This window comes from Aulostomus chinensis, chromosome 19, assembly GCF_037954235.1.
Source record: "Aulostomus chinensis isolate RoL2024-O1b breed Wild chromosome 19, RoL_Achi_v1.0, whole genome shotgun sequence".
NCBI lineage: Eukaryota > Metazoa > Chordata > Actinopteri > Syngnathiformes > Aulostomidae > Aulostomus > Aulostomus chinensis.
In genome coordinates, this window is record NC_141338.1 from 6,433,211 (window position 1) to 6,460,362 (window position 27,152).

The following is a 27,152-nucleotide window of genomic DNA, read 5'->3' on the forward strand; positions in this document are numbered from 1 at the left end:
CTTGTACTTGGGTTCCCTCAGGCTCAGGACAGCGAAGTGTTTTAAAATAAAAAATGAAAAGAAAATTGGCAGTAAATGATAAAAGGTTCATTTTGCCCCAAAATCTAAAGGTCCACTATCTTCGGTGTAGAGCTAATAGTGTGTCCTGATTTGGGGTCCCTGGGTCACGACAGGGAAGAACTAGGAATACTGACGCTGGCCTCTCTGATGTGAGCCTGTCACAGTGACCTTTGAGTCTCACTGGACTGATGTGACAAATTTGAAGGAATTCCCTCAAAGCCCGGCCTCTGGCCTCTGCTGTCAGTGGCACAGAAGCAGAAAAATAACCCTCTATTTCTGTAAAACATAACTTCTCAAGGGATTCCCAGTATCCGAAGATAATTCAACTTGTTTATTCATTTGCCAAGGAAGCTCAAACTTTATAAAGAGTGATCAATTAACAGAGTGATCGAACCCCATCCACTGGGACTCAAGGACACGTCGTAGAGGTTGACAACCAACATGTGCCAGTTCCAGTACATCCATCCATTCATTCATTTTCTTCTGCTTATCCAGTTAAGGGTCATGGGAGGCTGGAGCCTATCCCAGCAGCCTTCAGGCGAGAGGTGGGGTTCACCCTGGACAGGTCACCAGTTCATCTCAGGGCCAACACATAGAGACAGACAACCACTCACAGTCACACCTACGGTCAATTTAGAGTATCAATCAGCCTCGTCCCCTCTTGATGTCTTTGGACTGTGGGAGGAAGCTGGAGTACCAGAGAGAACCCACACAGGAACAAGGAGAACATGCAGACTCCACACAGAGACCCTGTGCTGGAGCCCGGAACCTTCTTTCTGTGAGGTGACAGTGCTAACCACTGCACCACCGTGCCAGTTCGTTTTATATTAATTTTAAGGCGTTAACCCATGACTAAATCATCCTTCCATTATGAAAATTCTACAAAAAAAAAAATTGTTTCAATCAAGAAAGTCTTCCACTGCTTCTGAAAAAAATTATCTACGAAAAAAATTTTAATTCTAAGACCAATGAAACCATAATAGGTTCTTTTGCAAATTTAATATGAAAAACTAACTTTATTGTTGTGAAATCTTGCTGACAGTGACAATAGGAATCATCACCTCTGTGGAGATAAGTAAACTCACTGCATCAAGTATTTTCTACGTTGGTGACAGTGTTCATGTGTGTAATGGTATTCTGGGTCAGGGTGATCTTGATGGCCTTTAGAAATAATGGTTACTAGAATGAAGCGGGTCTGACAGTTTCATTAATCCATATTACTGCTATCATGGTGCAAATTCCTATAGAAGTTCCGCTGCTTGTCAACCTAAATGTAATGACCTACACTCTAGTCATTGCAGGCCCCCAAATCTAATAAGAATCAGTATCATGATTTAATCTTCTAACTTCTACATTAGGAGCACTAGTTCACCAGGTGTGACTTGTCAAAGTGTGAAATGTAATTTAATGTTTTAACTCAAATTCAGATCCCACTGCTGACAGTAGAAAGCTTCTGACATGAAAACAATTCGTCACTTTTCTGAAAACAGCTTTTATTTTCGTAGCTTTTCATGCAACATAGTGCCCATTTTTCTACTGTGGGTAAATAAAAGTTAACTAAATGGATCTTTTAAAAAAAAAACAAAAAACAAAACCTGTTCCTACGTAGCCCAGAATGATATATTATGTTCAATCACACCCTGCCGGGCAACCAACATGATCACTGGCTTAAAGACCAAGAGACAAAACTGGAACTTGTTTATCACATTTATTTAACCAAAAATGTGTCTTTTAGGAAGAGCTGGAGGCGGCGACTGCAGCACGTCTGGGTTTGGGGGTGGTGCCTTCTCGGAAACCATTCCTGGAAAAGAGGACAAATACAAAATGTCACCAACAGCAGGTTTGACTCAGCAGGTCTGGGGAAGTTAGTCACTCGAACTGCGATTCCAATAAGATGCCCACTGCTATAGATTGATTCATAGATGTGTTCCTGATGGAAATATTGAACCAAAATGTCAACTACTTCGATCAGAAGGAAATTTCTGGCTCAGTATCAGGGGATCAAACTGGGGACCGCCCAGTAACAACTGTGCTTCTCTAACTTTAAGCCGGTGATAATTCTTTAAAGCAAATCTAAAATATTTATTTCTCAGTGACTTGTTATGACAAGAGGACAAACAGCATGTCGGTTGTGTGTCTGGCAACACTTTGAAGACAAATGTCATTTCAACAAAAAAAGTCTGAAGCACAAATATTGTCTGGAGGGAAAAAACAGGGGGATAAATGAGTTCTAAATGAAGAGATGATGTTGATCACACCGCTCAGTATCACTAATAGCTCGTTCTTTAGCCACATAACTAAAGCTGGTGGAATGACCACTAAGTTATACTTCAGTGTCCCAGTTGACAAGCAAATTAGCAGAGCTACACAGGACGTGCCAATTATTCAAGTACTGCACAAGAGGGCATATTGAGGAAGACGAGCAGACACTCCACTTTACTTACTTTTAACTTTTTGTGGGCAAATATATAAAAAGGTGGCCATTGCAGGTGATGGAAAAGCATCGACACCGCATCATGGATTCAAATTGGCTGAATTTACTCATCCACTGCGTCGTTTCAGTGGCGAGAGCATTGAGATGACAGTCAACTTCAATATCTAATGAGGACGATAAGATTTTGCTGCCCACATGTGATCCATTTGCCATCTTTCTTTACGCTCCGTGTTGACCCATCCTGTGTTCCACTGCTGCTCACCTCAGAGAAAACGCTGATATCATGCTGTGATCATTTGTTCAGACATTTATTTCTACCATCACTGGTGAGCTGCATTCAGGAGTCAAATATCAGGGTTGTGGAAATGTTGCTACCAGAACACAAATGTTTTGCTTGGCCGCTGACTCAAGTCCACCATTGGGTGTTGAATGTAGTGGTGAGCTTCCAGATGTGTGTGATCTATTAACTTGGACTATTTTCCTTCTCTTCAGTTCTCTACAACAAAACAAGCAAGCAACCATGTTTACTGTCTCACAGTATAAAGCTGCATTGTTGGATATTTTCACTCCAACCAGCAGTATTAGGAGAGGACTCTTCTCTGGCTTTGTAAACATCTGTCTGGAGCGTTTATGTTTGGGAGAGAATACATGATATTTGTTCATGGTGCAACATCAACATTGTAGGATGGCCAATTGTTAAAAGGGGGCATAAACTAGCAAAGTTAAGACTTCCTTTTGCCATTTCAGGTCAGACCACTTACACGAATACAACTAATGGGATTTTTACTTTTATCAAATGTTTGTAGTGAATATTTGACAGTCAACTTACACCAGAATCATGATTAAATAAAAGCATTGCTCATGTCTTCATGTTTTGGAAAATAATTCTTGGTTGTTACATAAAACTCTAAAAGCATTATTAGTGTCATCAAAGTGACATTCCAGCGTCTCTTCCTAATTTGAAGGCTTTCAACTAAGATGCAGTAAGTTGTGGCAAAGACTGACAACAGTTTTGCTCAGTAGGAATTAGGGCTCGACCGATTATAGCCCGTTTGAGAATAATCGGTAATCGGTCTAAACTGGCCGATAATCGCCGATTTTTTCCCCCCAGAAATAAAATGCAGGGAATAAGACATGGTTTCACTTCGAAAGGAAAGGGCTTGTGAATATTTTAATTTTGTTCTCATAATTCTTGCCCCACACTACCTTATTCTTTTGCAGTTGTTTGTTTCAAAGATATAAGATGAGCAAAACAGTTGTACGTTAACTTTATTGTTTGCGCTTTATTTTAAAAACAAAACAAAAACACCACCACCACCAATGGTGCCTTGACTTTCACTAGGGGCTTGTGAATATTTTAATTTTTGTTCTCACAATTCTTGGCCCACACAAAATACCTCATTCGTTTGCAGTTGTTTTTTTCATTGTTTGTTTTCAAAGATGTGAGATGATGAACAAAATAGTTGGATGTTAGAATTACTGTTTTGGACATTATTAATGTTATTCTTTTAAAAAGCTAATGGTTCATAGTTGTTGGCCTAAAGTTAAGGAAGGTTATTGTGTTAATTTATTGCTTGCTTCAGCAATAAAAAGGATTTGAAATTAATTTTCTGCCTCTAATTTACATCTTTGTAGAAGTCTGAAAAGCAGCCATTTGTTATATATATATATATCCTAAATCAACACAATTTTAAAATTTAATTAAAAAAAATCGGCCAATTATCGGAATTTTTTGCCCTCCAATAATCTGCATCAGCTTCAAAAAATCCATATCGGTCGGGCCCTAGTAGGAATAACCAGCATCACATCAATGTGTAAGTGTCATCCCTCTGTTTCAGTCAGAGCCTGATGCTGCTTGTCAGAAGTGATCAAGTGTCAACATACCAAGTTGTTTGGAGGAAGATCACCACTGCCATGATTTTAGCCTCCCTGCTCGCTGTAGCCTGGAGCTCCCAGTCATGATGCCATGTTTATAGTGAGGCTAAAAACATGGTGTCTACATAACTTGACATGTTGAGGCTTTTGGACACCTGGGACACTTCAGACAAGCACCACGGTGGAATGACAGATCTTTTATGTATTTATTGCACATGTAAAAGTTGATCACCATTCCCTTTAATTATCTGGGAGATAGTGCAACATTTTTTTCCTGTGAAACTCCACTGTTTTGTACAAAACCTATTAGCATTTTTATCTTGAGGGGGAATGATCCCTTAAAGATGACAAGAAAAACAAACAATAGTCTACAACACAGGGAGTAATTCCTGTATTTACACTTGGCTCCTGCCAAATCAAGATTTTCACCTCGGTAGTGACACATTCTAGCTCACTTGGATTTTTCTGTGTAAAAACAAACTATCAAGGGTGGAGAACGCTCAAGTTAATGAGCTCTAGCTGAGTAGATCAACAAAGGTTAGGTGTGATGAGCACTCTTGGAGAGCTCACCTGAATCTACGGTAGACGACCTTCAGGTGTCTAAGACGGCCGGTCCCAGTGGTGTTCCTCCTCTTGGCCTTAGCGCTCCAGTTGTCTGCAACAAAAGAGTAATACGTAAACATCAGAGCAGCCCAGCCTTTCAATGCTGAACAGTAACTAGGCAATACCTGCATTGGCATGGGCAGTTTCTCGTTTTTTAGAGCATTCATATATTATATGGATCCAAATTTCATTGACGTACTCTAAAGACATATTTAATACAACATGCCAGCTGACATTTACTGCTTCAGTACTTATCTTCCTCCCATTCTCCCACTGTTAAGATAAACTCATTAATGAAGATACTTTTTTTTGGTTTAATTTCAATGTAATATGGAACCAAACTGCTCAGGAAGCTAACAACCCATTGAATAGGGCGTTTGTTAATTTTTAAACCACAGGAGGGTTCATTTTTAGTTTTATTCTATGTAAAATACCATGTTAACATTTCAAATTAAAAGGAGATACATTGTCTCAAAAAAAAAAATGTAGAAAACATCCTTGAAAGATGCCCCCCCAAAAACAACAATCAAGTTCACATAATCCTTTTACCTTTTCATATCAGAATTGAAATGTCAGTCAAATTTAGATTTAATCGTACAGCCCTGCTCTTAACATCCTTCTGTTCACATATGCACTCGCACTAATACCTGCATTTTAACCACATACATTAAAAACGCTAACGCAGTGCACTCAGTATAAACATAACTACAAGTCGCGGTCATGACATAACACCAGAAAAACAGGGCAAGATAACAAGGACTTGTCATGAGTGACGTACACTTTCTCTTGCGCTTCTCAGGGTAGCCACATTTTCCACAGGTGGACTTCTGAAGATGGTAGGCCTTGGACCCACAACGACGGCACAAGGTGTGCGTCTTGTTCCGGCGCTTACCAAAAGATGACGTCCCCTTGGTCTGAGAGGTGAGAGGTGAGAGGTCAGGCGCAACTCACCAGGACTTAAACACACATAACAACTAACAGTCTTGTCTCAGTAAGGAGGTTTGAATCACAGTAAATCATTTGTTCAGACATTTGTATTTTTAAACATCACTGACAAGACTCAGACAGTAAACAGTCAAATTGATGCTGGTGTGAAGGCAGCAGCAACAATAACCATCGCTGCTTCTTGACATTTAAGACCGGAAGACTAAAGGAAAAAAATCTCAGACCGGAATCCCCGCCATTAAAGTGTCACAAGGGACCGCTCATAAGTGTACAGAATTCACCCCTGGTACGGTTGCAAAGCAATTGCATTCTGTGCTACATGAAGCAACTAGCCAAACATGCTAATTGACGCGCTACGCTGATTTTAGTCAGTTCCTGATTACGGTTACTAAACGAATAACCGCGCATGTTGAGCAACAGTCGGTAAATAAACGTAGCAGAAACAAACTCAGACTATATGGCAGTTCTTAGTTAGCTTCTGTAGCGTAGATGTTAAGTTTTCACCAGGCGCCGGCGCTACAACGGAATGCTATGTGCCGAATGGCTACACCAGAAATAGCGTTAAAGTTCACTAAAATTAGGCCTCATCTACAAGAAATACCGAAATCAAACGATAACGAAGCCTAACTAACATCAAAATATTAACGATCCGTGACACTTAAACGGCAATTTTTTAAGATGTCAAGAGATTTCATTCAGCCAACGTTGCTACTTACCATTATCGTCCAGTGGCTGTGGGAAAAGAGACCGGAAGGGGGACTTGCGCTGCATGAAATTCCATTCGTCTTGCTTCCCGTGTAACACCGTAAAGTTTCCCCCTTGATCTACATTGATATCTTCATCTACTCATGATTATCATGGATGGTTGGATTGAACAGAAGTTTAATGCGTTTTCTTCAGACCTAAGGATGTTTCTATTATTTAAAGTTACACTTACAATAAAATATATAATACATTACGAGAAGGCCTACTGTTCAATGTTTTTTTTGTTTTTTGTTTTTGAAATGCAACTACTGCATCTAAATTCTTACAAAGCCATTACACCACTACTCTTCCGGTGTTAAAATGGCCAGAATATGGACATTTTTCTTTAAATGAAGTTTAACTGCTGGACACAAGATGTCTCTGTGGAGGCTTCAAGCTTCTTCATTCTGTAGGTGTGTGTTTTAAATGTTGGACCAGGTCTGGACTCCAAACTATTTGTGATGTCATAAATTATGTTTTCAAGGCTGCTGTTGTTAAATTAGTACAGTGTTTAAATACAAATTTTGAAACATCCAATACCTGAGTGTGTTATTTTTTCGCAAACACTTTGCCATGGAATAAAACATCAAAATATCTTAAACTAGTGTTGCACAGGCCTTATTGAAAGGGAATTAACCAAAAAAACATTTAAAAAAAAAACCTCTGACCATGAGCTGAAGGAACCAGATGCTAATTTATTTCACAAATCTTGCAGAATGAGCAAAGGGGAAAGAGTGTCCTTTTCAGCAGATGTTAAAATAGCATCAACATCTGCATATAGGCAGTATCATTTTGCACACTATACACTATATTTGTAAGTGCAGGGGCATTACAATAATTATTCAGGACTTGGCTTTCACATGCATGTATATGGTTAAAAAAAAACTATATAACTCTTGCAGTTTGGTGCTACAGTGAATGACTGCAGAAAAGTGCAGGCAGTTTGGTTCAAATGGATTCACTAGCAAGTCATGCTCAGCACTGTCATGTATAAACGCCTGAATGTAAGTGTTACGATTCATGTTTAGCTCAAATTAATGTGTTTGTGTATTACTGAGCAAATGGCTGGATAGGGAAGTTATGGATTATACTGATGATGAACTTGATGATGAATCATTGTAAATTGACATTTAAGGGCAGTTTTACTTTTTGTCAGCTGCAAGTCACCTTCAAGCTAAATATATGTAGCTGTCTCTTCCTGCTCTCTGGAGTCACAAAGAGGTGACACATGAGGGAAAAATGTCTTTGCAAACTCCAGAAACAAAGTTGTGAGTGTGTGTGTGTGTGTGTGTGTGTGTGGGAGGGGGGGCACTTTTTAGCTGAAGTATTTCCTCTAACAGTTTTGCAAAGTACCCCCTCAATTGTCTGAGGTAGCCTGAAGTGAAGTGTACATTTCAAGTGTGTGATAATCTGGAGAGGCACCTTTACTATTTGAACAGCCATGTGCTATTTCAGGTTTTTCTTCTGTCACTTCTGCCCACAACTCTGCTGCTACAACGCATTCTGTCAAAGAAACCCATGCACCAGATGGGCATTGGTGACATTCTGTCAAAAAGCTGTCAAAGAGCACACACTAGTGGAACAAATAAATGACAGTGATATAGTTATCACCCACAGCGGAAAAATAAGACATAAGCTGGTTGCTTGGCTCCTGTCAATATCAAAGTGGTTTGTTTTTTGAAATTAACACACACACACACACACACACACACACACACACACACACACACACACACACGGTATATATATATATACCATGTGTGAGTCATGGTTACATCAAATAATGTGATTATCTCGAGTATTTCTTAAAAATAAACATGGCTGCTACACTACTACTCATATATATATATATATATATATATATATATATATATATATATATATATATATATATATATATATATATATATGAGTAGTAGTGTAGCAGCCATGTTTATTTTTAAGAAATACTCGAGATAATCACATTATTTGATGTAACCATGACCTTGGTGTGGTTGTGGTTAAATAAGAAGCATATGAATGGACGGCGGCGCGCCCCCGGCTGCCTGGCTGAGAAAAGGCGCATCCTCCTTTCATATTTCAGTCACGCAGCTTTGCTCAGATTTGAGATGGAGCATGAGGGATGGATAGTTGTTTTCTGTCGCAGCTCACATCGGTAATTTAATGAAAAGCAGCGATCTTTGCATCGATGCTTTATCAGATTTAAACATTCCCGGATTGATTTTAGACAGGCTGCCTTCTTATTTGCCGCGTTATTTTCTGCATTGCCTGCCTCTGATTGCGCTACGTCGACGCTACAGAAATCAAGACTTTCCCTCGGGTTATTTCCCCGCTTCTAGATTGCAAGACACACATTTATTTTTGGCAGATTAATTGAGATTATCATGATGCTGTGGTACCAAATGAGTAAAGTAGACTAGAGAGGTGATGGATAATGTCCACTTTAGCGGGTTCAAGACACCTGCGCTCCTGGTCCTGAATGCAACGGAGAGAGACACCTAAACGGGTGTCACCGTCAGCCCTGGATGCTGCGCCGAAGAATGGGATACGCCGACCCATCGTCGGGTAAAGACATACTCGGCAATAGATCTCTATGTTTCATATTTATTTGCGCATTTGGACTCGTGACACTATTACAACAAATTCTCTATGGGAAGAACTACATTAAGAGGTAAGTGATGATTTGTCATTATGAAGCAATTAGAGATCCGGCTTGTTTATAATCACAAATAATCAAGAATGAATGGTTTAAAGATAGATAAGGAATGCTCAATTGATTAAATGTTCAGTATAAATGCTAGCGTGGATGAACTACATGTCGGGATGCACGGGGGTAAACAAGCTTCAATGGCTGGAGAGAACAATAGCAATTAACCATCCATCTTTTTTACCAGTAGCATAGAAACAATTTCCATTGGATTTCTTTTTCTGAAAATGAAGCATCACACATTCATGCCATACACAGTGTTCCCGCTGTGTATGGTAATGGTTTCCCTTTCTTTTTCCAAAGATCTTTATTTGATTTTGTTTCAGTCTTCTTGACTGGTGGTAGCCTACATCTTACAGAGGCATCCGATTATCATAATGTAACTGAGAGCTATTGGAGCTGATGATGATGATAATGATGAGCAAGGAATATGTCAAAGATGATGTGTATTTCTTATTGGTTCCTGTTAAATAAATCATGTTTAAGCTGCAGGAAGTGCACATCCAGCCACTGCAGAGCCAGGTTTTATAATACCTCTGCAACATTATCGCTTGTACATGCAGGTCCTTGAGCTGAACCCTGGTTGAAAGTTGCATTTTAAACCATTTAAAAACCCCTTATGTTTATGAAATTGTAGAACCACTTTTTTTCCTCTCCATTCTGAGACAAATTTCAGTGTGAGACGAGCAGATGTTGAGAAGCCGGGATGTCTGATGGTTCAAAAATGTCCTGAAGAACACCAAATCTCCCCCTAAATAAATGAAAAATCAGAAAACCTTCTCCCCACCTTCAGATATTTTACAGACAGCTCATATGTTTACTCCAAGGCAAACATGCATGTGCTGCAGTCTCAAATCTCCCCACAACGAACCCCTCCCCTGCCACCCTGCTGGGCTAGACTATGTGGATTCATGGCATCTGAACCTCTGCGGTCAAGATGCATGAATTCAGACCTGAACGCACACCTTCTTCGCCTGTGCCCCCACGCTAGATCCTAGCACTCAGCCAAGGAGAGTGGGGGAACAAGCGACAACGGAAACCAGTGGGCTCAGCGGCGGCAGCCATTTTGCTACAGTCTGTCTGCACACACACCTCAGTGGGGGAGAGAGAGGAAGGAGACGGCCAGAGGGGGAGGCTGAGGGAGTGATGAAATGACTCTGTGTGTGTGTGTGTGTGTGTGTGTGTGTGTGTGTGTGTGTGTGTGTGTGTGTGTGTGTGTGTGTGTGTGAAACAGAGAACAAGGGAGAGAGAATGTCAGTCAGAAGTCAAGTGTCACCCAGCCTTAGACCCTAGCCCACAATGACGGGGTGTTCATGTGCTTCAAGGAATCAATGGAAGCATCTGTACAAACTGCCCTTTTGGCATGATCATCTGCAGAGGAGGCATTTGGGTGCAACTGTGGAGGTCATAACATCCTCTTCCAGCTATAAGGAGGCCAACTGAAGTCAAACTAAGCTGTTAGCATTCTTTGATAAATCTGGCCATGAGTTATACAGTAGAATTCCAAAATGGCAGTGCAGGACCGAGATTGGATCCTGATACACCGTCACAGTGAGTGACACCCTTTTTTATTTGCATTTCAACTCTGGTTTACTTGAAGAAGAAAATCAAAGAATACTTGAAGTGAAAAAGAGAGCTGGTTAGTAGCTTTGATTCCATTCATAGCTGCAACTGATAGTTTCCTTCATTAAACATCAGAGAGAGACGAGCACCACAGTTATCTAGGTGATGTTTTCAAATTGCTCATTTTGTCCGGCAAAATTTCCAAACATACATTTTACAATGGTGAAAAAATAAAGACCAAACCCCAAAAGAAGTGAGCTCTTATTGATGCATGATGTACTGTGAGACACTTATGCAACGTTCTGAGTGTCGTTCTTTGTTTCCACTTCCTGCGTGCATTTGAAAGAGCTCTACTGATGCGCAACATGGAACCTCACATCCACGATTAAAGCCATTTACAACATTTATTTTTCAAAGTTAATGAAGAGAGGAAATGAGAGAGATAATTGAGTGGAATCTGTTCAAGACAGTGAAGTACCTCCCATCATGTTGGAGCCCTTATGGGAAGTACCCACACTAAACCATCTCTGGCTGGCCTATGCTAAAAACCCACAGACCCACTCACCAAATCCAATAATATAAAAGTTCTTCCTGCTGTCGTGTCCCATTAACAATGCCCAAGGCCAGAATCAGTGTACCTAAGTGCTGTAGAGCGACTCTGTGCTTGTTCTTTGCCTGATCTAATGTTTGGATCAGGGCTTGAACTGTCCTCATAATTGAGTCAGTGGAGATTAATGGGCTCTTAATGTTTATGTTAAAGACGCCGGATTGATCTGTGTGTCAGAAGTAGAGATTGAACAGGGCTTCACTGGTAGCCACAACATTTGAAAAAAAAAGATCGGTTTTATATGATTTAAATGTGCTTTTGATCCACCCACAGCACTGTAGAAGCTTCAATATTATTACGGTGATGATTAAGCTCTATCTTTTTACGCTGCTTTGAGTATATTAACTGTACTGTTTTGCTCTACAACATATCTGTTACTGGGATGTTGAAGTGACTCCTATGAGAAGCCAAATGTCCAAATGTTCCTACACATCAATATTGACATGAGTACTCAGTGATGAATGCTTGATCACATAATGCACTCAGAAAGGCTCTTTGAGTTCAGTCTCACTGCTGAATTTAGCCCAACACCCACAGACCCATCACAGAACTGAGCCTCAAATGAATACTTGTGTAATAATCAGCCAGATGAGAGGACTAAGTCACCGTCGAGATATGTGATTATAGTAAGGAAATAAGTTTGAGGCCTTCATATTGGGTTTGTTTTGATTGTTGTTCTCGACCTGTCTCTGAAGAGGATCCACTCAAAAACCCCGATCGCATAGAAAAGCCTGAAATGACTGCGCAGTAGTTACATGACATCTGTTAAAATGACCTGCCAGTGCTGTGCAGAGAAGACACCTCGCTGCCTGACACCTCACAAGATGATTGCACCCTTACGTTTTTAGCTTCCTTGTTTGTGCATCCTGTGCAGTGAACAGTGACCTGCACAAAGCAGATTACAAAAGTAACGCAGAAACAATTTCAATAGTAAGATAATTAGGATTTTTGGACAAGTGGGAACACAAAACACATTATTCAATAGAGTAAGGTTATGGGTTATACTTGACTGTGCATCTATATGTTAGCGCCAAACTGGCATTGTCAGAGTTTCTTAGTTTTTAGTTGCTGTTGGTAGCCATCACTTGCCATTAGCTGCATGCAAAATATTTGTGGCTGTCTCTTTCTGCATTTCTGGAGTCAAGAAGAAGTGATGCAGGAAGGTTTTGTCAGCTCAAGACACATATTTGTGAGGGTTTGGTTCAGTATGGCTTTAAAGTTGTATATCACACCGCTGTGATCCGGACTCAAACTCATACATCTCCTGCTTGAATTTTGTGCCCACAATGAAAAAAAGTCCTAATAAACTAACAGTGGCAATCTATGTCACCACGTAATTATTGCGCATTATGTTCCACTATTACATAACGAGTTAAGATGTTGTGGTCACTTCTTGTCTTTCCTGTGAGGTCGCTGTAGTCTGAAGCCTGGCATCACTATTAACAGCCTGCTGCGCCTCATTTCTGTTGTTGGTTTATTTAGAATGCAGCTATTTATAACATCTTGTTTGTAGAGCTATAACCCAGTTGCACCAAATGGCTTCCTCTGACAAATTCACATTGGTATTCAGTTGCATGATTTTATATTCCACCTTCATGAAGTCGGGAGGGAGAAAGAAGACAGATTTGAAAAAAAGTTGTAGCAGTAGAGGCAAGCTAGCCTCACTTTTGTCCTTCTGTATTCATTTCTGAGAAACTAAAATGCTTGACTCTGATTCCCATTATGTCCCAGTCAGTAGAACCCCTGATCACATCACCTAGGTTCTATTTCACAAAGCTGTCACAGAGCCACAGATGGAGTTTAGCGGCTCAATAATACTCCCCGAGATGAGTAAACTGATCTATTTGTGTAACAGCAGGCCTCAAATCTAACTGAAAACAGGGTCTAAACCAGTTTTAATGCTCTACATCTGGACGATCTGTTGGTATCTCCTCAGTAATTACTCAGAGGTAATTAGGCTGTTACATTGGCACCAGTTCTTCTTCCCTTAAATCACTTCTGTCACTAAAATGTACAAATGTGAAAGCCAATATTGAGTGTGAATGTTGATGTCAGGGTAGTGGCCATCAGCCCAACAGAGGAAACACAAACTGGTGTCATAAAATGCCTAGAGAAGTATTCTAAACATGCTTGACTGTTTTCTTGAGCCAAAAAGCTCTTAAATGTATATGTGTGTGAGTGCAATTTTCCTCGTGTGAGTGAACACATGGGCTTGGTTGTGTATGTCTGGCATTTTAAGGACAATAAATCCCAAATAAACTGACTCATTTTCTTACTAGTGCGCAACAGTTTAGCCGACTCAAAGGGGACGAGACAGGAAATTGGACCGGTCCTGTTAATTTCTCGGATGATGGATCTCTGAAGCCTGCCAGAAATGGAAGGAAAAGGTATTCCAGCGTGACTGACTGCACAACACCTCTGAGAAAAGAGAGTGAGATAGAGTGACACAAGTTTCAAATCCATCAGTAGTGACGACCCAGCCCTGCATGTGTGGACTGGGCCGCTCATTTGTCCACCTGTCTCCTCAGATACTGTAGAAAGTACACAAGTTGCAGGACATTTACTCTTTGTTGATTCAGGGATTTAGCAGGGGTGATGTCATAGGAATACAAAACACATTTAAATCTAACTTAACCTGTCTGCATGTTGACAGATGTTTCCGTCAGAATTTTCAGCCAGATTCACAGATCTCCGTAATAGTCACACCCTGCCTAGCCGATATTAAGAAGAAAAACAAACGCTCTCACAGGTAGGCCAGTTTGAAGGCATTTTTTAGTACTTTCACAGAAACCCAAGAATGCCTCTTTCTTTTTCATTGGTCTGAAAGGTATATACTCATATTTTTTTCAGTGGTGGTTGCACTTCAGATTTGCTCTTGCATGTTGTCTGATCCAGTCCACCTCGTCCCCAGATCCCCAAACCCCACCCCCACCCCTCTTCAGAAGCTGGTTGAACCACGGCCTCCTGTTGATGTACTGGCTTCTCTTCGTACCTCTGTGTCCCATCAAGCACCCATCTCCAAATGCCTTGTCCTGCTCAACCTGTGTCTCATGTGTTCTGCACAGCTCTTGTGTGTATGCCATGTACATAGTGTGGACACGTCTCTCTGCTCCCCCTATCTCCCTTCTCACATCTGCATTGTCTCTCTCTGCGACCTGGATTTACCCCTTTTTCCACTTTACCGTCCTTGTTACAAGAAGATAGGAATGTGCCAGATTCTTTCCCTCAAAGCTTCAAATGCTCAATGCACTGGGCAGTAGATATCTGTGGTAAAATGCTGGTTACTCATCCTGGATTGGTTTCCAACCAGCATTATACAGATAACCTATACGGAGATGAAATTCATCTCACGTAGTGAATTATTGTTTTACAGAACTAAACAGGGAACACTTGCAAAGGTTTTATCATCTTAGCTAAAACAAACATGACTGGTTAATTTACAATATGAAATGTATCATATAAGACAAATGCTCTTCTCAGGAAAATGTTCAGAAATACACTGCATCATCAGGTGGATGTAGACAACCAGTTTCATTCTTTCTTCCTTAATTGTAATTCCATCCTGCATCCTTTTCCTTTAAAACGCACCATTCTGCATCTTTTTACATTAATACATCTCTCCATCATAACGCCCATGATCCCATGACCTTTTTTTAAAAAAAATTACGTCTAAATTACGTCCACAAATATGTTACAACATATCTTAAAAAAATACACAATTCATCATCCTCACAAATACTGCACAATCAAAAGTCATGAAAGATACATATTATGATTGTATCCCTCCACCTTAATTCAGTTGTTAAACATGCAAAAAAAGACATGATTATAAAAAAAAAAGATATGGATTATTTTCATTCAGAAATACAATAGAAAAGTGTGTTTACTGTCAGTCCATTAAATGATTAACATTCTGTTACTGTTAAAAATGCTTAGAAATGTACCAGCAGGCAAGAAGGTGCATATACTGACAAACCATAAGATTAATGACCCTTTCATGATTGCCTTTCAAAAGTCTGTTTTAAAAAATCCTGATGTTTTATGATGAATCAAGGCCATGTGTGCTAACTTGTGCTATACTGTGGTCTCCTAATCTGAAGTCTGGCCATTTTCTTTGGTCAGGAGAACAGAGCAGCTGTCAGAGGGTGTCTGTCCCTTGGCAGGCTGGGTAGGGCCCTTCTCAAATCTACACTCCTGTTTATTACTGTTAATGACTATTTAATGGCTTGATGATATCCCCTGCAGGGCATCACTTGTTGTCAGCAGAGGGAGGCATTTTCTGGGAAAAAAGTTTCTCTGCTGATCAATATCTTTATTTATTTAAAACAGGCCATATGTTAGCAGCCAGAGAGAGAGAGAGAGAGACCGATGACTGCAGCTTGATGCCCCAACCTAAAAGGAAAATTATGGATCGGGGCTAAATAGAGCAACTCTCTGGTTGTGATGCAATTTACATTTGGATGAGATTTGTTTGGCTGATGTAAAAACTGATGTATACTTTACAAATTTTAGAACCTTTGCGTTGTCTCACATTTGTGGAGCAGATATTGAAAGTTGTCATTTCTATGTAAGTTTAAGTAATATTCTATTTATATACTGAAACCGTCATCTGGTTTCTGGCAACTGAATCATCTAAATATAATATGTGAATTAATGTGGCTTGATTTAAAACATCTGTGACGATTGAATGGAGTCAGAATCTGTCACCTTTGTTAACATAAAATAAACTCATATTAGCACAGCAAGCAAGACTGTTGCAACAAGAAAGGGAAAAAAAAAGAATGTAATGAATTAAGGAAGTCTGTTAAATAGCATAAATTCCACTTAGAATGTCCAAGATGAAGTCTGGTATTTCTTTGTGACAACATTAATTTATTTTTAACATAGTCTTGAAAGTGATAATTGACCTGAATCAAATATTCCACATGTATCCTTTTCCAGAAGGGCAAAATGCAGTAATTTTTTTTTCTTTTTACAATTCTACAATTTCATTTGGCAGATGGTTTTTCGCCAAAGCGACAAAATGCACATTAACTTGATCAAAACAATCTCAATCAAAACAAAACAAAAATTCCTAATTTATCCTTTCAAATGCCTTGATATCCCCACTCAAGAATACCCAGAAAACACACAGACACACACACACACACACACATACACACACGCACGCGCGTGCACACACACACACACGCACATCCAGACTGCACCCTGATTGCATATAAGTACAATCTTGTGCTGCAAGATATGATGATGCACATATGCCAAAATAAGTGTAAATGTGTTCTTCATAAGTTCTTTCAACTATTATTGGAACATTTGGTTAAATCTATGCCAAATTTATAACATACTTATTTGTGAGTACATTAATGTTCCTGTTACTGCAGAATACTTGTTTCAAACGTGCACACATTTCTGTTAATGATTTGTTGCTCTTCTGTTATTACTTTAGCACACAAATTACTAAAAAAAAAAAAAATCAATTTGTCAGCCAACACACGACAAAGCATTTACTGAAGATAAAAATTAGAATATAAATCTTTTCCTACCTCACAGAAAAGCATAGACACTCTCATATTCATCTATGCTACTGCCTCTTTCACACTAACTACACAGAACACACATGGAATTCTAATTTAAGGAATTACCAGAGTTAAATCATATGAATTATGTTTCTTTCGTTAGTTTATCACATTGGTTTAGACTAAGATGTATCAGAATCTGGTGCAAGTGTCCAGTGATATGTATACAGTAATCCTGTTTGTGACACCTAAAGTCACTTGCATCACTTCTGTCATTTGTCATCCCACTATGCTAAACTGATACTCTACTGTGTCATGAAGTCAAACCATTCTTCTGTAAATATAAACTATTCTTTATTGTGCTTCTTTTATATATATATATATATATATTCATATATTGCATTGTATCCTGTTTGTATTCTGTTGTTTCTTCTGTGTGTGGAGCACTTTAGCTGGAGGATGACTGTGTATATCCCTCCAGGTATCTGGAAAACTATGATGGCCCATTTGATTACAACTCCACTGCATGCAGGGAGCTCAGGCAGGAGATTATGGATGTCAAAGTCCTGACAATGTGAGTGTTTATCTATGACAACATTTGTGGGCAATGACCTAATTTAGAACGAGATCTTTTTTCTAAGCTGATCCTCACACACCTGTCAGGTAGGTATAATACAGCCAATTTATGTATTGTGAATTCTACTGCCGTTCCCAAATAAATATTTATATTTAAATATTTGGCTTTTGGAAGACGAGGATCTGTTTGAATCCTAAATTGCAAACAAAAATATTAGCTTTGGGACTGTCTGTAATAGTAGTAAGTCTGTTTAGCTTGGTGACTCCATATTTATCAGCAGGGTTTAAGGATTAGGACCACAAAAAAAAGAGAGTGAAATATTACATGTCTCTAGGCTCTGTAGGACTACACTCAGACTGGAGGTGCTTTTAGATAAATGCTGACATCAGTATTAAGAGTGCAGATTGGACAATTATATACAATTATATTTTTTGTGAATAACTGAAAGCCATTTTTTTCCGATGAAGTATCTCATCAAAAGTATCTCATCATCTCCACTGTGACTGCAGCCATAAATTCACATTTTCAAGCAGGAGACTGCAGTTTTACTGTGGGTCCGGCTGCATCCACCGTCTAGGTGTTGCATTCAGAAACTGTCAGGAAATGAATACACCAGCACTAAGCAGGACGTAACTAAGTCTGACTCAAATTAATGTCTTTGTCCACTCCAAACCTCCAATGTCAAACCCATGGGTTTTATCCTGTGGGGACCATGAATGTCTGTGTAAGATATGGCAGTCAGCACTGATTATAATATGGCAGTAATTGTGCTTTCTATTAAGCTTCACAGTTAATGAAGAATTTCATAGCAATTATGACTTTTAGTTCCCAAATAATTTATGGTAATTACAGACCATGAAATACATGCATGTTAGAATTCATTTTTGCTGATGAGCAGTTTTTGGCTGAATGGAGCAGAGATTAATCTTAATTGATTTTGTGAGTCTTTTATTTTCTTTTACAGTTACAGAGCACATAAATAAGCAATTTTACTGTGTAACTTTAAAACAAACAGAGAGAATAACACACGGATCCTCTCAAAGCTACATCCCGTCATTTCGTCTTTCACTGCGTGTGACAGCAGCTCACAACAGCACATTCTTACATCATGATGTAGATGAATGGAAAGACTTACTACGCTACTACAGATGAGCAACGTTCTTACTCGTGCATGAATCAGAACATTGTCCAGTGACCCTTAGTGCTTCTTCCTCAGGCTGTTAGACTCTTTTTGTCTCTCACATTTTTTGGCACTTGCTGAGGAGTACTGAGCCAGAGAGCGTCTGCTGTCACTCTGCCAGATAGTATTGGTGCCGCCCGGCCTCCCAGAGCAAATCACTTCCGCGAATCATCTCCAAGGAGATGTCAGTTCAAGGACAGCTATTTACAGACACGCGAGATGAAGCTGCTATTATTGAATTCCATTGGTATCAGTACCAGAGTAATCACTGAATGTTGCTGCTCCATTTGAGTCCCATTGTTTGTTTTTGAGTTGATTTTATGATGTTTTTTTTCCAATCTACTACCCTTGTAGAAACATAGCTAGTCGGAAAAGATATGGCCATGGGTATCCTTCCTCACCCCACAAGTCTCTCTGCCTGTCTGCCAGGGTGAAAACCTCAGAGCTGTTTGAGAGATGGCGAAACCTGCAGGTGTGTAAGTGGGAGCAGAGCAAGGAGGAGACCAGCAACTTCAAGTAAGCATCGCCAATCACAGCAAATCGATTGATTTTGGACTTGATTGTGCAGGGTTTTTTTTTTTTGGTGCTTTGTGCAAACGTGAGAAACAGCACATAAACCTACAGCAGGTCCTCACAACACAAAAAAAAAGAAGAAATGATTTTGACCTTGAGAAAAGTCACACACTTGAATCAAAACAAGCTTAATATATTTTAACTATATGTTCTGTGGAATAGAACATGTCAGTAAATAACACAACAGCAACTTTTGATGCATTTATATCTTAAAAACACCAGTTGCAAGTGAGCAGTTCAATGAGACTACAAAAGTCCTCACACCAAGAGCAGCAGAAGAAGGATTCTGAATTATGGGGATGTTTAACTCATAATTAATGATTTACAACTCCTTAAGCAAAGACAGCACAAAGTTTGTCTCCTCGTCTCTGCAGAAATGCATCATTTTGCTTTCGACCGCCATGATGATAGCTCCCTTTATAAACAGGAGTGGGATCAAGGGAAGATGCAGAGAACACCAGGCCAGTTTGGGCCTGATTGGCTTGTATACATGCCAGAGTACTTCGATTCCCATTCATATTATTATTCACATTATCAAGTATGATTTCAGTCAGACTAACGAATTCAGACATTTGGACATGCATGGCAACATCCTTCCTCATGTATGTTTCTAATCATTGATTAGTGACTTTTTGTAATTGTTCGCATGTTTACCATTTAGCAATCTCATTACGAAAGTCACATATTAGATTTTACTGGACTAGTCTCACTAAACTATGGCTCACTCTTGTTTGTTGTCCTCCTACAGGATGTCTCTGTCTCGCTGTTGTAACGCTCCCTCATTTCTGTTCACCACCAAGAGGAACACTCCTGCGGGGACCAAGCTTAGATATGAGGTGGACACAAGCGGCATCCTCCCCATTACCACTGAGGTTTTCAAGATGTTCCCAGATGTAGGTTAAGGCATCATTTATGTTTATGGATACTTGCTGTATGTTCTAAAATATTTCCTTTTTCTTTACTCTGCCAGTAGCCTGGTGATACTACCAGACCCACCTTCTGTGTGCCATTAACAAAACATGTCTGTCTCATCCAGGATATGCCGTATTCCAAATCACAGTACAAGAAATGTGCTGTTATTGGAAATGGTGGCATCATCAAGAACAGCAAATGTGGAAAGGAAATTGACTCAGCAGATTTTGTGTTTAGGTACACTAGATGTAATCTTTTAGTGTTTTTTTTTCTGTGAGGGCTGCACAATGATAATCACAAGGATGAGAATGATGGTTTATTATGACGGCGAAGAGAACAGTATTATTGCAATTCTCAGTTTCACGTTGAGATCATAGAGCTAACAAGCAAACACAATAGGGTCTTCGCCTGAAGTACCTTCCGGCTCAGGCCCTAATAAGAAGACTTGAACCGCTGATAATTATGCCACCATCGCCTGCAGTCTCATGGAAAAACAATCACATTCCCATTTCATTACATTTGCCCGTGACTTCAGTTGGTATCACTTAAAAAAAAAACCCAGTACTTTCAAGCTCTCACAAATAGGTGTCGTGAGGTCCTGCAGACATCTTTCCCTTTTGCATCATTTCATTGTGACTCCAGAATGCAGGAAGAGCCAGCCATGTATACTTAGCATGAAGCTAATAGCCACAAACTACAAAGAACAGCAAAACAATGTCAATAAATGTCTTTAACGCTCAAGCGCATCCTTCAGTATGGCTCAATGAAGAAGAACCTGTTTCCTCAGCACAGGCACAGCTTACAGAGATAAACAGTTGCATATTTACATTTTCACGTCCTAATCCTAATCTTTTCTTGATTTTTTTTTTAAACAATAGGCCTTTGTCTCCGGCAGAGTAAGACAAAAGTTGGCTTCTCATTTTATAATGACTCGATTTGCCAGCTCCTATTTCTGGCCCATTTTATCAGCTGTTGGCTCCATGAATTTGTTGAAAACTCCATCCTCAGATGACTTTTAAACCTCTTCCCATCATGTGCCATACAAATCTGGAAAACATATGACCCCGCTTTCCCCTCAGTACTTTGTCACCCTCTACAGTTGCAAGGTGTTATTTGGGAAGTTTTTACTTTTTATTATTTTATTAAAGAGCTATTTGGCCTAACAAAATACCAAAAGTTCCGACAACCACTGAATTGAGGAGTCTGAGCATATTTTCACTGTGATAACTGGACAAAATATTGGCTTCGGTTTTTTTGTTTGTTTTTTTTTCCAAACAATTCAAAGAAAATTCTTAGTAGAAGGACTCACTGATGCATCCAGCAAACATGGGGTTTGTGGATTGTAAATTCAACATGGTAGAGAGAGAGGTTTTTTTTTTAAACAATAAAACTGGATGTAACTGTTAGGTACTACTGTATTTTTGTAAGATAGTTGGCAAGCTTCAGTCTTGTTCGACTAGACAAATTAACAGTTCCTTAGACTTTTAATCTTGTATCTTTGTTTTTGGAAAGGCCTGAAGTCATACTTTACCCCCAAAAAAGAGCGTTATCTTTCAAGAAGTTACAAATAGGTGTCTTGAGCTCATGAGAATATTTTCTTGCAACTGCATCAATTCTTTGTGACTCCAGAATGTAGACGGAGGTAGTAACATACAATCCTGGCTTGAAGCTAATGGTGAATGACAGCTAACAACACCAAAACTGTCTAAAATTGTCCATTTACAAACTTTCAAGAGCATCTCCTGGTATAATCCATGTCCTCTTGATCTAGATGTTTGCTCCGTGTCCAACAAACACTTAGATTTGAGCTACAAAAATAAAGAAATAAATAAAGGATAATTCTTTGGGTTCATATTGCTATTATTAGCCATTAGTCACCAGTGGCTTCAAGCCATAGGTGGATGGTACTTTCTTCATTCTGGAGTCACAAAGAGGTAGGGCACGAGGCAAAAGGAGGGTGTTGTGAGCGTGAGACAGCTATTTATGACAATTATAAAGGCACTACACACTTTTTGGGTAAAGTATCAATTTAAAGCAATGCACCACCATGTGAACCACTGATATATGGAGTCACACTTCTCATACAACCACATGAACATCACTACGGTGTGGAGAGAAGTCCATAGCTTGATAGGCCTGCTGAGCTTAGTTACAGCTGCAGTGCAAAGCGATGATTGGACAGCAGCTGCTCGGGGGAAAGGGTTGAGTAACAGTCAATTGAGATTGGACGCCTTCTCCTGACCGCTTCTACAGTACTATGTGATTAATTGTGCAGCTCTATATCATGTACCACAAGCATGCCTAGTTTAAAAAAAATCTAATTAATTAAATGCGTAAGGAATTCCTTCAATGGCTCACTCTGAATGTTTCTTGTTTTGTAGATGCAACATACCCCCTATCAATGAGAAGTACTCAACTGATGTTGGCACTAAAACAGATCTGGTGACAATAAATCCGAGCATTATTACTGAGAGGTACTGTATATGGCTACTTTGTCAAAGGGGTGATCAGATCTCCCTCCCTTTAAGCTTTTGTCATTTTGTATTTCACTTTCTTCTGCAGATTTCAGAAGCTGGAGAAATGGCGGCGTCCATTTTATGAAGTCCTCCAGAATTACGAGAACTCCTCAGTGGTTCTTCCTGCTTTCTACAACACCCGTAACACAGACGTATCCTTCCGGGTCAAGTATATGCTGGATGACTTTGACTCTCAGAGAGGTGTCTTCTTCTTCCACCCACAGTACCTGCTTAACGTGCAGCGATTCTGGGCGGTGCAGGGCGTCCGGGCTAAACGGCTCAGCAGTGGCCTGATGCTTGTGACGGCTGCCTTAGAAATGTGTGAGGAAGTCCACCTCTATGGTTTCTGGGCATTTCCCATGAACCCCTCTGGCATCTTCATCACTCACCATTACTATGATAACGTCAAGCCACGACCGGGCTTCCACGCAATGCCACATGAAATTTTCAACTTCATACACATGCATACCCGTGGGATCATTAACGTTCACACAGGTCAGTGCACGTGATCCCTCATTATCGCGCTTTAACGTGAAACATTTTTAGTTTGTTTTTATTTCGGTGAATGACACGGTTCACTCCTGTTTAAAAAGAGAGTTGGCTTTCTCTCATGAATTCAACTACATGTTGAAAATTTCTTGATTTAATTGCCAACATGTTTCTCTTTTCGATGTGCACCTTAAGTTGCTTTTTTTAGTCAATCACATCCTTATATGATCCTATCTGACTCTGACCATAGGATGCTTATTTTCAATGTGAAAAGTGGTCTTCATAGTGATGTTGTTTCTGTGAAGTTTTCTAGTGGCTCTGCTGTACAAAGATGTTGTTTTCTATCCAACATTGCACAGATAGTATGCTGAATTAGGGCAGTGATGAGCCCCTCATTCCCCTTCTTCTTCCTCCTCTCCTTCTCTTTTATCTCAGACACTCTGTGCAAGTGGCAGCTTTTGATGTTTGTGTAAAACTTAGCCTGCACCTTGATATTAAGGTGATATTTGAAAAAAAAAAACATATAAAAAGCAACATCCAATTGTCTACTTTTGTAATATATTTCCTATTCACCTCATTCACTGGGTGAATATTTTAAACTACTGAATTGGCCTGTTTTCTGTGGCCTTTACTTCCATTTGAAATTTCCTCTGACGTTTCTGGTGAAAAGGTGTGTGTGTGAGTTGAGGCAAGGATGTTTTTCTTTCCTTTTTGGCTTGTCATGGTTTTGGACAGACGTCCTGGAAAATTTTTGCAATGACACCACCTCAGCAAAACTTTCAAGGCTGTCCAATTCGTAAAGAAACAGAGAAATGTTGAGTGACCCAGCCTCTTGCTTTCATTCATGTCTTAAGCCATGCTGCCTTATAAGATACCAAACCCCCCTATATTATATGCAATGCACACATGTGCATTGCTTCATGTATATAGTCAGACCAAATGAGTTTGACTCTCAAAAGACTTTAGGCAAAGATCTTTGTGCAGTTCTCAATTTATAACCTACTGGATTAGTGAAGTCGTTCTCCCTGTAAGTCATAATCATGTAATGCTCTGCATGACGTTACTCTTAGCTTTGTGTGTGCCTGCTTCAATGATCACGGAAATATGTTTACACTTAAGCCTCTACTGACACTCACAGTGCTTTTGGAGATATTATCTTAAGATTGTTCAAAAGAATTGTATTATAGTGGATGCAGTTCGCAGATGATAATAGATGCACGAATGAAGATGGTTGCTGTCCCTTTGTGAAGTGCAACAACACGTATACTGTATTATTTCACCTTCCCTTGACTTGTTCAGCTTGCACTCTAAAAAGCATCATGCATTTAAACAGACACGTTGTTTCTTTCGGTGACATTTGGAGATAAATACCACCAATGTAATTAAATATTTTGTCATGACATTCCTCATGCTCTGCTGTGCTCATGTCCATTTTTATCTTTTATTGCAGTGCAAAAAAGATTTTTAACATAACTGGTTCTTTAATCATTTATATGAGTTAAGTGATTATAAACCCCCCCAAAATGTTGGCTTGACCACTAAATTGTTGATATAAATGCAACGATGGAGATGCAATGGAAATGGTCTGTGTACTGAATGGAGGTATTATGTATGCTTCTTAACTGACTCTGGATCTTTCTTTATACTTGTATTGTGTTTGTAAATAAACTTCTTTGGATTTTCTCACTTGTATATTTGTGGATATTAATCATTATTGTGTATTGATGTATCACTGGGATGACGGTGGGATACAGACTATTTGAAGCCTCAGTTAAAGGTGTTTGGTGCAGTGCTTGCCAACTTGATTAGCAACTGACAAAAATAAACTCAACATATCTAAAGTTATGATAAAAATGGCTGTTAATTACTATGATTGCAAGAAATAGCATGTAAACTAATAAGCTGATACATTTGCTTAAAGTGATGTTTGACGTACTGTAGCTAACTTGAATTATAGAAATAGCTACAGTAATGGATATGCTAGCTAAATAGTTAGCTATCAATAAACAGTTGAAATAAGTCATAGCACCGGCGCTGTTTTTGGTGTCCGGAGTATAATTACTGTAACCGTCAAAGTTTGTCCGATTGGAAAAGTTCTAATGGTGTTTGAAAGCTGAGAATTATGGGTGTGCAATTAAGCACTTGATGGATCAGACATGGTGACCTTCTTCTCCATTGTCCACCCCTTCTACGGCGGGGACATGGTGGAATGCTGGCAAAATACAGGTGAGCAACACCGGAGAGTCTCTATCCCCAGACCCACAGCGGTGACTGAATACAGCAAGTATATGAGAGGAGATGACACCTCTATTCAAATGCTTGGAATCCGATCAGTCCACCACAAAATTAAGAGGTGGACCGTCACAGTGTTCCATTATCTTGTGGATATCTGTGTGACCAACAGCTTCACAATCCACAAGGAGGTGTGTGCTAACCAGCAGCAGGCACACATGACCCGGCAGCAGTTCCAAGAAGAGCTGACTGTAACCTTACTTGGAACACCACTGAAACGCTGTCCTCCTCCTCCACCAGCCACTCAAAAAATGACCGGTTAGATTATTCTGAACAGGTATAAGTTCACATTTCAAATGTCAAATCAAATCAAAACTTCATGAGTAATAACAAAATTTGCTCCCATAAAAGCCACGAAAAAACAAATCCGTTTTTGTGTTTTTCTTCTTTTAAATTGCTGACAATTCCATATAATGTGCAATAATCATTAAGCAGATGTTGAAAAGTCACGTTCAACTACTCCTAGGAAAAGGGACCAAACCTCTCAGACTCTGGGCGTTTCCTGACCATTTTACAGCTGTAATAACAACATATGTCCAAATCACCATATTTAGCCTCAGTAGGTAAAGGGTTAAATTGTTGGTCTAAAGCTAAAAGTAATGCTTTAGAAATAGTTGTCAAACTGTGAAAGAAAATTGATTGTTGACTGTAAAGTCATAAACAGGCAATATAATATTTAGTTTGCTCAAAGTAAACACAGATTGGCATAATGTTGAAATTGTAAAAATGTCTGATGTTTTTTATGACAGTATATTTTTTATGGTGACAAATTCATCCAGTTAGGAACAAGAAGCAGGGGGTGACAATAATTCAATCTGAGATTATGAGGGTAGAGATATATATATTTTTTAAATTAGGTAGCACAGTGGGGATTAATGACCTGGCGGTATTATGGAGTGATGAGTTTGTTATGGGCGTCGTCCTAGGGTGTCAATTAGAACACACAGCAGTCAATTAAATAAAAGGAACACGTTAAGATGGGTGTTTTATTTTGGCTGCCTGATTCCATCTACTGGATCCGATGAGGTTTGACCTTGCTGTCATCTGTGAGTTGGGTAATTTGATGTTGAAAGATCAATATAGCCAAACTCTGCCCTTGATGGCTACATCAGGTGTCAGGTGGCAGCAATAAGGCTAATGGGATGATTTGGCTCGCCATCAAGTGCAGATGTGTGTGCTGGTGTGACTGGGCTGCAACATGAATTTTAATAGAAGAATGCTATAATATAGGAAAGGAGACGTATTAAAAAAATCTGTGCAATCAAAATATCTTGCAAAGGGCTTTGGCAGCATTGTTCTTTGTATTGTTTTTCACTCACAAATAGAAAAGAGCATCTATGTCATTGTTGTGAGTATTTCATGGATATTTCTAATGTGCATGCAGAGGGAGGAACACAGCCCATTTCAATATGTTTCGATCAGGAAAATTGACTTGTCTTGAACCAAACAAACACGCTAAATGAAACTGCTCTGGATTTCATTATGTATTTCAGGAATTAACTCAACAAATAATACTTAAAGGAGAACCCAGAGGTCAGTAGTTTAAAAAATAAAAA

General features: G+C 39.4%; 2 protein-coding genes and 2 non-coding genes across 9 annotated transcripts; 1 reads left to right on the forward strand and 3 right to left on the reverse strand.

Moving 5' to 3' along the window:
- Positions 1 to 1,753: 1,753 nt before the first annotated feature.
- Positions 1,754 to 6,756, reverse strand: rpl37 (ribosomal protein L37). The gene is made up of 4 exons (XM_086187647.1): positions 6,634 to 6,756; positions 5,751 to 5,886; positions 4,940 to 5,024; positions 1,754 to 1,861 (listed from the first exon to the last, which is right to left on the reverse strand). Exons 1-4 carry the CDS (start codon positions 6,634 to 6,636, stop codon positions 1,792 to 1,794), a joined length of 294 nt encoding a protein of 97 aa, XP_086043773.1. The 5' UTR covers positions 6,637 to 6,756; the 3' UTR covers positions 1,754 to 1,791.
- LOC147243820 (small nucleolar RNA SNORD72) lies at positions 2,750 to 2,827 on the reverse strand. The gene has a single exon (XR_015110510.1). It is a non-coding gene; the product is annotated as a small nucleolar RNA SNORD72 (small nucleolar RNA).
- Positions 5,953 to 6,032, reverse strand: LOC147243821 (small nucleolar RNA SNORD72). Its single transcript, XR_015110511.1, has one exon. It is a non-coding gene; the product is annotated as a small nucleolar RNA SNORD72 (small nucleolar RNA).
- A 1,956-nt stretch (positions 6,757 to 8,712) lies between the features above and the next one.
- Positions 8,713 to 24,996, forward strand: st8sia5 (ST8 alpha-N-acetyl-neuraminide alpha-2,8-sialyltransferase 5). Of its 6 annotated transcripts, none has more exons than XM_086186889.1 (9): positions 8,715 to 9,332; positions 13,818 to 13,925; positions 14,192 to 14,287; positions 17,539 to 17,631; positions 19,169 to 19,330; positions 20,136 to 20,280; positions 20,424 to 20,536; positions 22,681 to 22,773; positions 22,862 to 24,996. In XM_086186889.1, the coding sequence occupies exons 1-9, from the start codon at positions 9,187 to 9,189 to the stop codon at positions 23,322 to 23,324; spliced, it is 1,419 nt and encodes a 472-aa protein (XP_086043015.1). In that variant the 5' UTR covers positions 8,715 to 9,186; the 3' UTR covers positions 23,325 to 24,996. The 6 variants fall into 6 exon arrangements, with proteins under 6 accessions (XP_086043019.1, XP_086043015.1, XP_086043017.1 ...); XM_086186890.1 differs by having other exon boundaries at positions 8,718 to 9,332; positions 19,244 to 19,330; XM_086186891.1 differs by lacking the exon at positions 14,192 to 14,287.
- Positions 24,997 to 27,152: the final 2,156 nt, after the last annotated feature.

Bases quoted from the DNA above. Each gene is read 5' to 3' on its own strand.
- st8sia5 (XM_086186889.1), top strand. From the start codon at position 9,187: ATGCTGCGCCGAAGAATGGGATACGCCGACCCATCGTCGGGTAAAGAC. The intron at 13,926-14,191 runs GTATTCCAGCGT...GCATGTTGACAG, and splicing joins GCCAGAAATGGAAGGAAAAG to ATGTTTCCGTCAGAATTTTC. The intron at 20,537-22,680 runs GTACACTAGATG...CTTGTTTTGTAG, and splicing joins TCAGCAGATTTTGTGTTTAG to ATGCAACATACCCCCTATCA.
- rpl37 (XM_086187647.1), bottom strand. The intron at 5,025-5,750 runs GTACGTCACTCA...CTTTTGTTGCAG, and splicing joins TGAGAAGCGCAAGAGAAAGT to ACAACTGGAGCGCTAAGGCC. The intron at 1,862-4,939 runs GTGAGCTCTCCA...CCTCTTTTCCAG, and splicing joins GTCGTCTACCGTAGATTCAG to GAATGGTTTCCGAGAAGGCA.